General features: G+C 39.6%; 1 protein-coding gene across 2 annotated transcripts in view; it reads right to left on the bottom strand.

The window, feature by feature from the left end:
* Window positions 1-699: 699 nt before the first annotated feature.
* Window positions 700-16,471, bottom strand: part of LOC134630650 (electrogenic sodium bicarbonate cotransporter 1-like) — a 33,920-nt gene continuing 18,148 nt past the window's right edge. The window contains exons 9-27 of one of the 2 annotated variants that reach the window (XM_063478128.1): window positions 15,925-16,082; window positions 15,740-15,827; window positions 14,676-14,830; window positions 13,308-13,424; window positions 12,564-12,738; window positions 10,946-11,079; window positions 9,821-10,083; window positions 9,058-9,110; window positions 8,733-8,918; window positions 8,020-8,133; window positions 7,412-7,573; window positions 6,522-6,700; window positions 5,532-5,604; window positions 4,727-4,795; window positions 3,231-3,404; window positions 2,972-3,136; window positions 2,729-2,825; window positions 2,368-2,441; window positions 2,142-2,252 (exon numbers count right to left, since the gene is read on the bottom strand). In XM_063478128.1, coding sequence (XP_063334198.1) covers window positions 2,398-2,441; window positions 2,729-2,825; window positions 2,972-3,136; window positions 3,231-3,404; window positions 4,727-4,795; window positions 5,532-5,604; window positions 6,522-6,700; window positions 7,412-7,573; window positions 8,020-8,133; window positions 8,733-8,918; window positions 9,058-9,110; window positions 9,821-10,083; window positions 10,946-11,079; window positions 12,564-12,738; window positions 13,308-13,424; window positions 14,676-14,830; window positions 15,740-15,827; window positions 15,925-16,082 — 2,406 coding nt within the window. In that variant the 3' untranslated portion in view covers window positions 2,142-2,252; window positions 2,368-2,397. Of the gene's footprint in view, window positions 2,253-2,367; window positions 2,442-2,728; window positions 2,826-2,971; window positions 3,137-3,230; window positions 3,405-4,726; window positions 4,796-5,531; window positions 5,605-6,521; window positions 6,701-7,411; window positions 7,574-8,019; window positions 8,134-8,732; window positions 8,919-9,057; window positions 9,111-9,820; window positions 10,084-10,945; window positions 11,080-12,563; window positions 12,739-13,307; window positions 13,425-14,675; window positions 14,831-15,739; window positions 15,828-15,924; window positions 16,083-16,471 lie in introns of both variants that reach the window. The other variant, XM_063478127.1, reaches the window with a different exon arrangement.

The raw sequence follows: 16,471 nt of genomic DNA on the forward strand, positions 1-16,471 counted from the left end.
AAAAAAGGAAAGATTTTTCATTCCTTCTGAGTAACCTAGGGTTATTTGATCACATAAGATGCTTGTATAAAATTGTTAACATCAAAAATATTACAATAATTGCAGATTCAGAACCAGAAAGTCCAAACAGATCAAGATGTGCAGCTCAAAGCACAAAGTGGAAGACAATAGAGTAGCTTTGACACAAAAGCTACTCTAACTTCATGTTGACAGCACATGGAAGCGATTGTTCAAAGCAAGAATCAAACCCCTATTTGCACTAAAAATCAGAAGTGACACCAACTGTGCGTGCCATTTCTTCAAGGATCATCTATGTTTCAGTTCATTAGGATTTATTACATTCAGATACGCAACGACATCTTAAAACCGAATCAGTTAAAGTTACCAGTGTATACTTCAATAAGCAATAAGTAGCAACAAGCATGATCAAGTCATTTGTCTAACGTGTGATTGGCATATTCCACTGCTCATCCAGCTGTTACTAAATTAAATTTGGATAATGCATAGACGCCAATGTCTCAGAAAAATATCCAAAAAAGCGGTAGCTGTTCCAGAACCAGAAGTTGCATTATCGTAATAATCTCACAGTGATTGTTGATTTGCATAAAACGAAACAAATATATATATATATATATATATATATATATATATATATATATATATATATATATATATATATATATATATATATATATATATATAACACACAATACAATAAAAAGATTGAAACTTGATTAAGTTAACATATTTTGAACAAGTTTTAAAATTGAACTGAATTAGACTCAGTAACATGTTGATACTTAAGTGTACTGGAATATGAAGCATGAGATGGGCCAAATACTTCTCAGCTCTTCTCAGCTTTCAGCTTTTGGACCATCAGGAGGAAAACAACACTTTCTTTCTCCTTAATATTTTATTCATCCAAACTCAAATTGTTAAATAAACATATTTAGAAATTTTAAATATTCTTAAAATATTTGCTTTTTGGTAAGAAATGTGGGTGATGCTGCCCCTTTAAATCATTGCAGTTTGCACATAGTAATTAAACGTTGTGCCAAAATAAAATATATCTTAAATGATTCAGAGATCCTAGTGCCAGTTCGTTTGATTTTTAGTTTTGTTTTTTTGTTTTTTTTAAGTAGTATTTGATCACAAATCAATGCACAGCAGATATATTAATATATCACACCTGGCACCTACAGTATATAAGAGGTAGCGCTACATACAGGTATAGTACATGGATAAATCCCCACAATGGGGACGACACAGCTGAGTGGATACAGATCACAGAAACTTCAAATTTCCACAAAAGGTTAAATGGCTAAGTTGCATTTAATATCCAACCAGCAACCTTTATGAGTTTAAATATAATAAATAAAGAAAAAAGGGGAGCAACAATGAAGATTAGGAAACAAATATAGTAGTTCCAGTCGGCATGTTGTTGAACCATTTACTTCTTGCCACATTCAAGCATGTTGCATTATTCTTCTGGGTGTGTTTATGAACACGCATCTTTAGATGGATGCTTCACATCAAGTTCCTCGTGTAAGTGTGCATAAATGATCTGAAGTCTTTTGTTCACTAAAGGAGGACTCTGAATCCTCTGTGCAGTACCTCCACTGTGTTTGAATGTCAAGGTTCCAAGAGCTATGCCTTAAAAACCGTAAAAAAATAACAACTAAACACAGTACTTAGGAAGAGAGGCTGGTTATGTGGGATATTATTAAGAAGAATAGTCCATTAAAAATGATCTGATATGTACAGAGTGAAAAGTAAAAGGGGTGTGCGTGTTATGAAGCTCAAAATTGGATCCCCGGGTCTATTTGATGACTACTACAACTCTAGCTTGATTCTTGTTCAGTTATTAACATACAAATTGGGAAGATTAGCAAGAAACTGTGTGACCTTGTGAAGCCCTTTTGTCTCCTGAAGTAAAATGATACAAATGGTCTTGTGTCAGCCCTTATTAAAATTCAGTACCACCAAAGTCTTTCAATGTTAAGACAAATACTTTTCCAGCTAATCAGATTCAAATCCTCGCATGTGGCATTTTAAAAAACACTGTTATGAGGCAGTATTACAGTACAAAGAAAAAAAAAAAGAGAGAGAGAGAGAATGGGTGTGGTTTCTGCATAGTGATGTTTTTTCACAGGACACTTTCGGACCCTTTCTTGTAGATGAAACAGCTGTCCACAGAGTCCCGGGATATTCGAATCTGAGGTGAACCTTTTTTGTATGAACCGCTGTTGAGACTGAAAGAGGAAGAGACGCCTTAGGAATAACTTTAAAAATCACACAGTATGTAATACTTGTGTATTTTGCCTTTTGATTGTACAAATATTCAGATGACGGCAGGGTGTCACTTACTTTTCCACAGACGGAGAGAAAAAGTAGTGCTCAGCACGGTGAATGGGGGTGAAGGAAAGTCGACGATGGAGGTCCTGGCGGGGGGAAAATATGACAGAAAACTTTTTATAACAATCATGAATTTCAAATGAAGTAGTAGTAGGGGGAAATAAAGAAAAACAAGCACTGCAAAGCTGCTTTTAGTGATAAAAGCCCAAAGCTCAGAGAAGCATTAGAAACAGACAAGAAAGCATGATGATCTTTAAAGATGTTAAATGTCATATGAGTGAAATGCAAGAGGACTAGCATGACAAGAAAAGGAAGTCTTTAGTTGGAGCGGCCCTTTGAAGCTAAAGCAAAGCAAATCCTGACTAGTACTCACTATCCAAAGATTTATCTCCCAACATGGGCTCCTGTTCCATCATATCCATAGAGATTTTTATACTGGGGATATTATTTGCATGGTAGGGGTAGTCAGACTGCGGGAGGAGGGAATGAGAACATTAACACTCATGGATTACTTTGATGTGGGGAACTGGACGAGGCACAATCGCATGACAGCAATGGACTCATGAAACTGTATGATGCCTTTGTTTTTTTGAACACAATATAGACATTTACTTACAAATTCAATTTCACTGTCAATGCTTCCCTTCTTCTTGTTCTTCTTTTTCTTCTCATCTTCTTTCTTCTTCTTGTCTTTCTCTGGGATGACGTCATCGAGATAGCCGAGGTCATGCTGGGAGAACACGTAGTCCATTCCTTTGCGAACAGCAACCAATGCTAAAACCTTATAAAGAGAGGAAAAGTTTGAATCAATAAATGTTCAGGGGAAAATACTGAGCTCTGTGCAGTTGGGACTGGTCACATCAGCCTTGCCTCACCATGACAGGGAAAACGATGGCAGCGACAGTAGATTTGAGGACCCACAGAAGGGCCAAGCACAGGGCCTGGATGAAAGTAAAGAGGTGGATGCGTCTCTGGGGAACGTGCCGCAGGTAGATCAGGTCCGGCTGGTGCTTGGCAGGCATGAGGAGCAGCTGCAGGCGATCCATGAACTGGATCAAGCAAACAGATAAAAAGTTAAGTTGGTTAAGAGATCAGATGTGCTGCAGTTACAAACTGGAAAACAATTCAGGCAAAGCAGTGATTCACAGATTTTATACTCCTATATGACTTTTCGTTTTCCAATTTTGGTTGATACTCTGAGACAGCAGTCATGTCTCACAATAAAGAATTAAAGCTCACAATTTAAGGTATACCTTTCCTTATTAATAAAATAGTCATCAAAGATGTTTACTCTTTAACCAGAAACCTCTATATTGACTGGGGTTTTTTTCCTAGTAAAATATCCAACAATGCACCAAAGGATAATGTAAACCCAGTATTGATAAATTATCTCCCCCCCAGAGGTTATATTTTTTGAATGAATTTTGATCAAAGTTCATAGAGATGTAGATTAGACTCATGTTAACAATCTGTGAAAGTTTGACTTCCATCCACCAACGTCTTCAAGGTCAACTTAATAATTTATGGGTTGAAAAATGACAAAAAGCAACTATGATTCTTACAAGTGTGGTGTTTGTTGTCAACATATACAAAGTATCGTAACAATATTTAAAATATCCTGTCACACTTCCCTCTGACCTCTCCTTCACAGTCAATAGATTGATCTGAAGGTCAAAGTGGTAATATTGATCTATGCTATTTAAAACTGTGTTACTGTTATGGTTTATACTGTATTGACAACATAGAGGATTCTAAATATCACATTACTTTGGACCTCTGACCTCTTCCTTAAGGTCAAATCAAGGAAAACGGTCATTATATAAGCATAATGAAACTATGCTTACATGGTATATGGGGATTCTGAATCTCACATTATATTTTCACGTATACACACACACTATTTATTTTTCTCTTGACATTACACTGTCAAGAGAAAGACAATGAGCTGCCTAGTTAGTCAGAAATATATGCTCTTATAACATTATATATTAAGCTCAAGTTATTCATCTCCAGGTATTTACAAATCAATACCCATTTTCCATTACCTACTCCTACATGACACTTGTTTAATCAAAGTAAACATCTGTCACGTTATCCTAAAGTAAATACTGCCCAGAGAGTGAGCTACTTTGGCAGAGGTCTGTACTCTCAGAGTGTTTCTTGTTTAAAATATTATTGGTATTAAGGGCATTTCAATGTGTTTTTAAACATCAACAAAAATAAAATAAGATAAAATACTTTCATTTTCACCTTTTAAGCCTATTAAAAATTCTTTTAATTAATAAATAATTATAATATTTCTTTTCAAAGTTGCCAAACCTAAAGGAATTATTTATTTTGGATTGGTAGTGAACAGGGCAAAGTGACTCACCTGGACACCATTGAGTGATGCCACACCCATGTAGAGGAACACACCATAGAGCACTGGCATGGGAATGAACTGAAGAACATAGAAGGCAGTAAAAAGTAATATTAATATTAATCTTATACGTGTTACTGTGACTAAAAACAACAAAAAAAAGAGGAAAGTGAAACACAGCGTCAAAGCTTCCCTCTCAGAAGAAACATGACTTCTTTTGGCTCACACTGCTTAGTTAAAAATAGTCCACAAGAAGCTTTTCTAAGAATGTTCTTTTTACTGAGCTTATCAGTGTGACCGGGCCTTTAGCTTGTACAGGACTGAGAAGTACCTGCTCTTAGGTCAGCTTAAAAAATTAATTAATTAAAAAAATATAAAATATATGAAAGAAAATTTGCTAAAATGAGGCAACTTAGAGCAAAAATTGAGAAATAAATGAAAAAAAATGTATTTTATGCCATTATAATCTGGTTGATGGCAAAAACAAAATGCTATTTCTGAGAATCAGAAACACAGTATAGAAAATCCCCTCAAGGGGGAGTACCAGCTCCAACAATCACCTCTCAGAGTCTTCACAGCTAATGGGCAGCTCAACAAAGAAATGGAAATTTGAGAAGCCGAGCTGCTGCAACTGGAGCTTAAGCCCTGATGCACATTCTTATTTCACAACATATTACTTCAGCTATAGAAGCTCCTAATTGGATGAACAAAAGACGTGAAATTATTTTAAATTTAAGAGGGATGACAGGAGTTTGTCCTAAAACGGGCAGACAGTAATCCATAATTCCACTGAAGAATTAAGAAGTTGGAGCACTACCTTGAGGATAGGAGCCATGAAGACGGAGAGTCCCGTCAGGATGAACACGAAGATACCAGTGACTCGCTGTTCCCTGAAATTGGAGGGGGAAACGTCACACAGATTAATCAGCCGATCTGATTCGAAGAAGTTTAAACTTTTGTTTTTTTAGTATGTTTATTATTCCTCTAGGCAAAATTCACAAAAGACAGCAAGGCATCTACATCATACACACACCTTTTTGATCACCCGTGTGCTGGAGCTTCACGTCTAATGGTTGCATATGCAAAAGTTGCCGTTCGTAAAAACAATGAGCATGATAAATCTGGACGGTTCACACTCCAATCATTTAACCACAGGGAGGAAATCCCTGTCATCAGCTATACAAATCCAAGATGATGCACAGTCTTTGCAGACTTGGTAACAAAAAAGAAACTTTTTCCTGACCTCCACCTCGCTGACAAGTTTGTTTCCTTTTCATTTTTCCATTTTTTTAGTGAAGTCATTCTCTCTAAAGAACAACTGTAGGAGTATTTATATCTGCGTGTACACACAGAGAGCTCTGTGTAGATTTACCCCCTTTCTGTCATTTTCCAAGACTGTTTTCTCTCTTTCTGTGTTCTTCTGTTCCTTCCTGACTGTCTAATTCATGATTAATTGAATCTTTCCATTTCCTCCCCTCCTCCTGTTGTTGCTGGAGAGTAATTGCCTTTTTGGATAAAATGATTTTTCCTTTTCTAACGAAAGGACTACGCATGCAGCAGGTATTTTTGCAGTGTGTGCGTATCAGTTACTGCACACAGCATTATGCAAACCACCTGAGTGATTTCTTTTTTTTCTTTTCTTTTTTAAACACTTGAATCCAAAATGAATGCAATTAACCAGCTGGCACAGTCAAATAATAACAGCGCTCTGGGAAAACGGAGACACCTTTGTTCGAGACCACCATGTCAGAATGAATTTAATTGTTAAGTGACGTAAACACGGCGTCCAGCAGCTGCTTTAACTCACCTGACACCCAGGAATTTAGGCTGCTCTCCAGGGGCAGAAGTCTCAGTCTCCATTTTCAGAGAGTCGATGTGGGCGATGGAAATGACAGTGGCGGCCACATACCACGGCAGGCCCATGAAAGAGCAGATCACCATCAGGATGGCCACCCAGAACAGGTCCAAGTGATAACCTGCCCCTTTCTAACAGGAGTTTAAAAAAATAAATAACATGAACATAAATGCAGTGGTTCCCACACTCCAGATATTAAACAGATCATGTGCTGCTGCAATAGTGTACTGTAGCCCAATAGTGTGATCAGAGCACACTGAGCGTCACATATTAATAATATATCAGGAAGTCTGGGAATATATGTATACATATAATGCAGTGTAAATGACTACAGTTGAATGCTTAAAGCCAGATAAGGAATAAAAGGTATTTCATTGCATGTCATTCCTGGTACTGCAGGTGAGATACATTTCTAGACTTTTTTTTTTTTATCACTACTGCTCCGTGGCTTTTTGTTCAGTCCAGTCTTAGTCTACAATAAGAAGTTGGAATCTTCTTATTGTTGTTTATACTTTTATTTTGGCTTCCTGTGTCCATTTTTAACTAGTCTTCTATGTACCATTTAGTGGCTTTTTGTGGTCAACATTTTGGCCATATATCCCTTCATCCTCCTGACGTTGTGTATTCTTCTGCACTTGTACTGAAAAGAAATTCACTGACAAGTTCTTGTTGTTATTTCATGAAACTTGGCTTTACCTATTGATGCTTTGGCTGCACTTTGGTTTTAAATGTGCTACAAAAATAAAGTTAACATACTTACTTTGGATTCTTTTCTGTACTTTTTTATTACGGATCTTATTCAGTCATTTCATTCTTCTAAAACCCTCCAGCGGTGCACCAACCTTAAGTTTGTGCTCTTTCCTGTTGACAATTACAGCTGTGATCTGCTGGTCCATGAATATCAGAATGGTGACAAGCAGAGCAGGAAGTGCAGCTGCCAGGTACACCCACCAAGGGTTTCCCCCAAAAGGAGGAACGAACCAGCCCCTCAGTGGACTTGTGGGCTAAGAGAAAATTAAGAAAAAGAGGGACTGTTAAAACACTGGGGACAGACTATCCCAGACTATCCTGGCCCCGATATCATCTCAAACAGAACACAGATCTGAAATTACCGGTGCATCGTTACATGACAGAAAAACAGTGAATTAAGACTCTGTGATCAAACAAAGGTAGCTCTGTTCTTGGAACTCAAAGATGCAACTCGAAGAGCTAGTTTATGTTCTCACATCACCTATAATCAAGCTCTGGGTCCTCCTGGGTGTGCTACAAAGAAAAGCATTATGCTTGGATTTGGAAGAATTACACAGGCTTTCTTGCCGAAACATGATTCATTATAGGTGTAATCGGAGGAAAGAGCACCACTGAAAGACAATTCAGTGCAATGATTTCAAAATGTCACGATGAAATGAAGACTTTCTAGTACACTGACAAACTTCCGGAAGATGTGTACCTTGAATTCACTTGGCACTAAGAGCTTTGGAGTCTCCACACCAACTAAGGCATCCACGCCGCAGAAGAGAAGGATGGCCAAGATGATCGCAAAGTCACTGATGAGCTTCCTCACCTAGAAAGAGGAGGACACGTTTAAGGAGGGTTTGACAGTGTCTTTGAGTTTGTGGGGCTAGAAGTTCGGAAGAAAAGTGTGCTGACCCTTTTCTTTGTGTGCTGAAAAAAAACAAATGCAGGCAAGCAAACACAGCTTGACAGACAACTGCACACTCCCACGTCCAATTAACTTAACAAGCATGGTTTTAGACTGTGGGGAATAAACCGGAGCACCTGGAGGAAACCCACACAGGCACAGGGAGAACGTGCAAACTTCACAAAGACCTCCATGCCAACCAAGATGCACTTTTAAAAAAAAAAAAAGACTTCTTCAACCCTCAATAACCCCAAATCAATAATTTTAAGTAAAATGCAACTGAAACATATAAAAATGTGGTCACATATTATGTAATTGGGAAATCTGGGAAAATATGTATACAGTTAGATAAATATAATGCAGCATGAATGACTAAAATTGACTGTTTTAATGCACGTGTGACCCCATGTACGTGCTTGAATCCAGAATGTTCTTGATGTGAGGTGACAGTGCTAAACGCTGCACTACAACGCTGGCTAAAACTCATCTAGATGTGGAAAAACGATGCAATCGTCACTCACTCGGGTGGGGAAGAAGCGGCTCGTCTTGAACTTCTTCAGAGACATGGAGCAGGTGTAGGTCCCAAGGAACAAAATGAAAGACATCAGGGTGATGTCAGGCACGTAGCCACAGCTTTCTCCAACTAACTGTCCTCCATACTTCATACACTGCTTCTTGGTCAGAGATGCCCAGGTAGCATTTACTGGCTGGAGTGAAAAAAGATGAGAAAAAAAAAACGGTTATCAGTTTCAGCCCCCACAAAAAAATGCCTGAAAAAAGAAAACAAACAACTTTTGAAGCAGTGAATTCTGACTCATTGTTACTGAACACAAGGGCACTACATACCAGATTAGTACTGTTTGTCAGGGCAGATAGATCAAAGAGTTCTGACGAGTTGCCTAGTGAAGAAAAAACATAATATCTTATCACTAAAACAAGAAAACATCTTCTAATAAATGAATTTGCCATTTTAAATCTGTATCAAAGAATACTGGCAAGTCACACGACACAAAAACAGTGTCTCAGCAGTGCTGAGAAAGTGATATCTACAGGGTCACACATTCTGCTATCATTTGTCATTTCCACTGTGAAGACAAAAAATAAATCAACTTGAAGCTAAATTAAAAGACAAATTAATCCAACACAAACACCATATATGACTATTCAACTTTCAGCATCACATGGCATCACTGTTCCTGAAACTCTAAGGCAAGGGTGTCAAACATCAGGCCTGGGGGGACCAAAATTGGAACAGCAAAGCCTCAAGTAAAGGAGGGGCATAAGTTTCTTACTTTTGACCGTAAAGCCCTCCACCGTGGCCATTCATTCATTCATATTACATCAGAGTAATAGGTAAGCAAAGAAATAACAGAAACCTTTGTTTTTTTACTACTATATTAAAAAAAATCCTTTTAGATCAAAGTGGGCTGTATGTGGCCCACGATGTACAGTGAGTAATCCCTGCTCTAAAAGCAGCCCAAAATTCAGGCAAAACATGGTTTAGAACAGAGTGGAGGTATACCACCACTTATGTTAAGGGTAAAACTCTTCCTATTACTCTGGTATCTTCTCTCCATCTGCAGCAGCAGCTATAATAATGACTACGCACCAGGCATGCAGTGGCAGTCGTACTGAGTGACGAGGTTGGGATCATAATCCGCGTTGATCGGGTTGTAGTGGGCCAGCTTTATCATCTTCTTAAAAGCATCATAGATGAAAATGAAGCTGATGAGCGCCGAAAAGCCTTCCTCTGTGAAGCGTGTGAAATACTGCACCAGGAAGCTGGCGTCTGTGGCGACCAGCACCAGACAGAATATGGCTGACCATAGGCCGATCCACAGCCGGAATTCAAGGTAGTCGAAGCCGTTGTCTCTGAGGGAGAGGATACATTTCACACAGAGTGAGCAAGGGAACTCCTACATCTCACTATTTTATTTTACAATCCACCCAAGAATTCACAGCACTTTCAGAGAATACAAGGCGCTCAGAGGTATATAAATATTGCGCTGGGGTCCTCCAAGGGAGAACAGCAGCAGGTTTTTCTCTTTGTGGCAGCTGTAGGATAACATGCATTCACAACAGCTGTAGTGAGCAGCTGCCACTGACTCAGCAACAGTCGACTTGAAGCACGAAAACAATGAGAGAGCACAGGCGCCACAACACTCTTCAGTCACAGCATAAAATTAAATGAGAGTGAATTATTAATAATGGAACATATGCAGCATGGTGTTTTTGGTAACGCTAGAAGACTCCTTTGGGGGTAAGAGAGCCAGTGTAGTTGGAAGGAAGTGAGAGTAGGCAGTATTTAATACCCTTGAACTGCAGTGAAATGACATTTTATCCCCACAATAACGTATATCTAAAATTTAGGCACTTCCACATAGTGTAGACGGGAAGCGGAAGGCAAAACAGATGAAAGCTCATAAACACAATCAGCTGACAATCATTTATTACCAGTAAGTGCAAAAACTAAATAAATAAAAAGTTCCAGTGAAGCAACCTTTGGCCCAAAGTCACCAGCCTACTACTAAATGTGAGTAATCTCCCTGAATTCCTCGTGCTTATATTTTTAACTTCTCTTGTAGTGGTCACAATGATCTTTATAAACACAGCATCTGTCCGTTGGGGACAGACTGTAATCTATAAATATCTGCCACAATCTACTGCTGCTGTTTTTGACCTCTGTTTAACCCTTGTGTACAGCCGAGTGACTTTTTAGCCGTGAAATACTCACTTGCTGAAACTGAAGAGGAGCCTTTCGAAGACTAGCACCGGTCCGGTGCTGCTGAGAATAGTCAGGGGCTGACCAGCCAGCAGACAGAACACTGCTCCCGTCAGTGCTGTTCCAAGGAAGCTTTCCAGCACTCCCTACGACACGGTACATGCAAGGGAAAAAAAAAAGAAAAAAAAAAAGAGTGAGAACTTTACATACAACACTTCTCACAATATTCTGCATCCTTTCTCATTTTATTCCCCATTAATTATTGCGTAATTCCTACTTACACAGGAATAGTGTTTTCCCATACACAGCTGCAGGTCTGGTCAATCAGGACAGGCCTGTTTAGTTTCCCTTTACGTTGTTTTTTTTTTCAATACTTTTTTTAAAAAGCAACTTGCACTGGATGAAAAGCTAATAATGACAATGCTGTAGTAGTGAGCATACATGGGGAAAGGTCACGCGAGGGCAGGGATTCCCTCTGTTGAGTGGGAAGGTGTAGCGACGCAGGATTATTGAGGACCCACTGGTGGTAAGGGAGGGGTGGGTGGAGGAGTCATTAGAAACACAGCCATGACGAGGCTACGGTAGCTGATTAATCTGGATCTGTAGTTATTTACAGCCCGGGCAAATCTCCTGAGGCTGGTTCCCCTCTTAGGTCTCTCTCTGTCACATGAGATGCCAAAGAAAGCGGCTTCATCACCATTCAGCCTTTTATACTTCTACACTGTGCTGTGAGAGGCATCGGGGTGGATGCGGTAGGCGCTGTACGCCGACATATCACAATCATATGACGCTTCCTGCTAACAGCAGGTGTGACAGATGGATGCAGAGTGAGCCTCTGAGCTCAACATTACTATGGCTTATCTGCTGCAGGGTGTTGTGTTAGTTTAAAGGTTTAAATCGATGATGACGGTGACAACAGCAAACACCCTGCAAATAAATTCAGTCTGAAGCTCATAAATGGACAGTGTTTGCTTACGGCAGACAGAAATATGTGCTATGAGAGTGAGAAGTAGAAGAATGCAAGAGACAAATCCCACACATGTGAGCTGAGAAGAAATTCAGAGTTGCGCAAGGATTTGGGAAATCGAGACAGTTTATCATTGTTTATCAGCTCTTTAACCTTGTCACCTTCGCACTGTGCATGAGCAACAATAAGGGGCTTTAGTATTAGGCAGCTGAGAATCTCTTTGAAAATGTTGAAATAATAGACTGCTTCAAAACAGAGGAGTACACTGTGTGACACAATGTATCGGTGTAAACAGACAAGTAGCAACAAACAACAGTGAGGCAATCACGTTGGCAGGAAAAGCATAAATATAAAGTCAACAAAAAGCAGAAACACCAGCATTCCACAGAGCATCGCCGGAGAGCCACGGCCATGAGAAAGAAAAATACACATAAAAAGGAAATCACACAATGCTGCAATGTTTTTGCTGAGATTTTTTGACTGATGAGACATCGGCAGGGAGCAAACACAAGCTTTTGAATCATCAGAGTCTGACTTTCTTCATGTCACCGATAAAACACAAGCATGTCAAATTAGGCTCTAACGAAAGGTTTTAGCAGTCTTAGAAATGCCAGAGTGGTGTGAATGCTGGGTTTAAAGACGAAGGGATGAGGGAGGCATTACCTGCATGTTTTCTGTAGCATCTCCAAGCAGGCCTCCAAAGGTGATCGCATTGGTGACTGTGCCCAAATAGATGAACAAGATGGCAGACAGAGACTGGATGTTGAGCGCATCATAGAAGTCGCTGGCGAAAAAGGGCAATTTCCGCTTCACATCCAAGATGAGACCTCCACAAAACCTTCATGTAAGAGACATTAAAGTTAGCAAGCATTATATTTCATTCGCTTATCGCAACAACAGTCTTCACTCACTAATTGGATTATAATTTGATTCAATTAGTATCCTGAAAATACTACCTGAAAGTTATATATATATTATATAAAACGCATAGTTTTATGGCAATTACTTCATAGTTTAGGCTTTAAAGGGTTAAAACTGTGACATAACATTTACATAACAGGGGAAAAGTCATTCAACAGTGAAGTGCTTTGTGTGTACTTGATAAGTTCGTGTTTAGAATATTTCCTTGTTGGAAACCTCCTCGAAGACCTAGTGCCAAATCCTTTTTTTTTTTTAGTTGTAACTTTCACTTGTTTTACTTTACCACAAAGGAACACCACAAGGATTATAAATATGATGATAAAGCCCTCATCTGCAAGACTTACGTTGACACTCAATAGCATTTTTTTTCCCCAGGTATTTATTTATGTAGACCAAATAGCTTTGAATTACTATTACTTCCTCTGTGTTTTCTTTCTTTCTTTCCTTTTTAAAAAAAAAAAAAAACTAGAGTATTTTCACAATTACTTTCTAGTGCGCTGAAGCTCCTCTCCAACTTGGTGTCCTCCACCCCCTCCATGTCCTGTGTCATGGGGAGTGTCGCCATTCATCTGAGGTGCCTCTAATCCAGTGTACATGTTCTTCCTTTAAAAACAGAAAGCAAACGCATAAAAGCCCAAGCTTTCAGTTAACTCAAGCATGAAGATAAGATCGCAGGAATTCTGTCGAAAAGACACGCTGTCATGTTTTTACCATCAAAAACAGAAAATCATGGCAAATAAACCGTAAACCACGGGCGGTTGGGAAGCTCATCTGTAACTGGAAGGTTGCCGTTTCGATCCCCCAGCTCTCTCCGTCCTGGTCGTTGTGTCCTTGGGCAAGACACTTTACCCTACCGCCTACTGGTGTTGGCCAGAGGGGCGCGATATGGCAGCCTCACTTCTGTCAGTCTGCCCCAGGCAGCTGTGGCTACAACTGTGGTTTGCCTGCACCAGTGTGTGAATGTGAGAGTGAATGAATAGTGGAATTGTAAAGCGCTTTGGGTGCCTAGAAAAGCACTATATAAATGTAATCCATTATTATTAAATATACATGCAACTGCACATATTAAGTACAAGTCCATAGTACGTATATAATACGAGCTGCATACATTTTTTTTTACAAAGGTCGTTAATCACATTGGTGAGATAAGAGATTATGTAAGGTTTGAGGCGAGAAGTGTGATTCTCGGTTTCTGATTAGGTTGACCTGCACTTGGCCTGCAGCTTATGTCGAAACTTTATGTATAACTGTGTAACAAAGGATCCTAGTTTGTTGTCAGTTTGTCATCTTTAAAACACTGCTAAACTTGGAGACAGTAGGAAGAAAAAACTCCCTTTTAACAGAAAGAAACCTCCTACAGAGCCAGGCTCAGGGAGGCGCAACCATCTGCCATGGTCTGTTGAGAGAAAGGGGAGAGGGCAAAAGGCTGTGTAAAAGAGCCAGAGATTAATAATAACTGCTGTTGGTTGGCGTCTAAATACAGTGACACTCAGTGCATGATGGGATGCACTGAGTGCCCCATGACACTCCAGTGCATTGAGTGCATTTCAGGATTCTCTAAAGCCCACCTTCTCTTGATTTGCTGCTGCTTGCCCATGTCCACAAAAAAACACAGTGCTTTTAAGTCCCCTGGCACTGATATACATACAGAAAGCCATGCAGACATCAGCACAGCACCAAAGTAGAAAAAAAATAATGTTGGACAAACTGTTGGACAAACATTAATACCCCTCAACCCCCCTTTTATTTTTACGTCTGCATAAGTACCGTCTATGTTCATGTAACATTTAGTAGATTTAACAGATTTATGTGCAGCGACATCATTCATTGGGATTAGGTGGATTAGCAGCGGACCTCTTGTCTGAAGAAGGCAGGGACTTTGGTGGCTCTATCCTGATATCAGGGTCCCACTCGCCAGGGGGCAGGACAATGACCTCATCCAGGAATTCCTCAATACCAGCCAGCAGGTCCTGCCTGTCCTTTGCTTTATAGGCAATATCGTGGAATACCTGCCAGCACACAAACATAAGTGGAGCTTTAGTAATCCAACAATTCACTGTGTCCCCTAACTCTAACAAAGTAACATAACAAAATGTCCATAATATTCTGATTACCATGTACCCAAATAATGAATCAGTATCTGTGCGTCTCACGAGCAGTGAAACAGGCATGCTGGATAGTACTACGAGGTGATGACTCAAAAACACAAACACTTGAGAACAGCTCATAAAGTTTTCATGGGACAGGGTAAGAGAGAGTAAAGTCTAACTTGAGGAAATCCTGGAAAAACACTTCCTATCTCACCGTGTTTACTCGGGAGATATGTTGGAAAGAGCTGAGGCCTGTGGGAAATTGCCCACCAGGTGATCTCAGGATTAAGAATGTTATGAGCTATCAGCTAACATTCCTGACAACACTGAGAAGTTAAGCCAGGAGTGAAGCTACACAGCAGAGACACAGAGATGTTTAAAGGTGGAGCAGGTTTAAAAAAAAAAAAAAAGAAAAAAGGGCAATAATGAAGTCAAACAAAGGACACTGTCAGTCATTTTTCTTTGCATATGATCTGCTTATGCCAAAACAAACTTGGCTCAAACAGTTTTAACACAGAGATTAACAATTAGCCTCTCAGTTGGACAGGCCCATCACTGAGACAATTAAATCATACAAGGAAAACAAAGATTTGGCTCCAACCACAAACGGCAACAGGAAGGGTTAACATTAATGAATGCAACTGGATAGTCCAAAACCATCATCTTAGGTTCACAACCAGTCAGAGGCTAGTTAAGTTAAATCTAATGTGTTAAAACTGTAAAACTCAAGTAATCAGTCAGTCGCCATTGTGGATCAGATTATTACAATCAGTTCAAAATTTAGTCCACAAGAGAAAGTAAACCAACAAATATGAAGTTACTTCATACCTCATCTGACATCAGGGTAGCGATGGCTCTTCCTATCTCATGATAGGATTTAGCTTTGCCCTTGGGACCCAAAAGGACGAAGAGAAATCTAAACAAAGATGAGAAAATGAGATGTGACAAAGTGAGAATCTCATAGATTTTGATCAGTGTTTCAAATGTTGCAAGTTGGACCTGGATGATTTTACCTTGTGGGCACAGGGACCTCAGTGAGTGCCCCAAGCATGACAGCCTGCTGCAGACGGACAAAAGCCACAAAGGGGGTTTCCAGGAAATCTACCTCCCCGACCAGCACGTTTGAAGCCTCAGCGTCGCGGGGCAATTTTTTCATGAACTTATTCTTCAGCTGTAATCATAAAATAGGGGGGGTGGGGGGGGGTGGGGGGTAAAGCAGGACTGAATTTTAACAATGTATGCAAAAATTTCCTCTTGTAAAAGTGAGCGGGGCATCATGTACATGCAAACCTAGTGGTGTGCTTTGTTGGTGTCAGTATAAGTGTGTAGGAACAGGCAGTACCTGCCCTTCCTACAATTATGTGCTGAACAGCAGTTTGATTTTATGCCGTCCAATAAGCATACTTTACTACAGTGTACATCCTCAGTCTGGATTCATAGAGATCTAAACTGAGCCTGTAAAAACTTACGTCAACTAAGGGAGATGATTAACAAAGCCCTTGTTAAAATCTTAAAGAAAAAGAAAGAAAGAAAAACGGACCATTTTGACCAATGTACAGT

The sequence above is a fragment of the Pelmatolapia mariae genome, linkage group LG7 (genome assembly GCF_036321145.2).
Source record: "Pelmatolapia mariae isolate MD_Pm_ZW linkage group LG7, Pm_UMD_F_2, whole genome shotgun sequence".
NCBI lineage: Eukaryota > Metazoa > Chordata > Actinopteri > Cichliformes > Cichlidae > Pelmatolapia > Pelmatolapia mariae.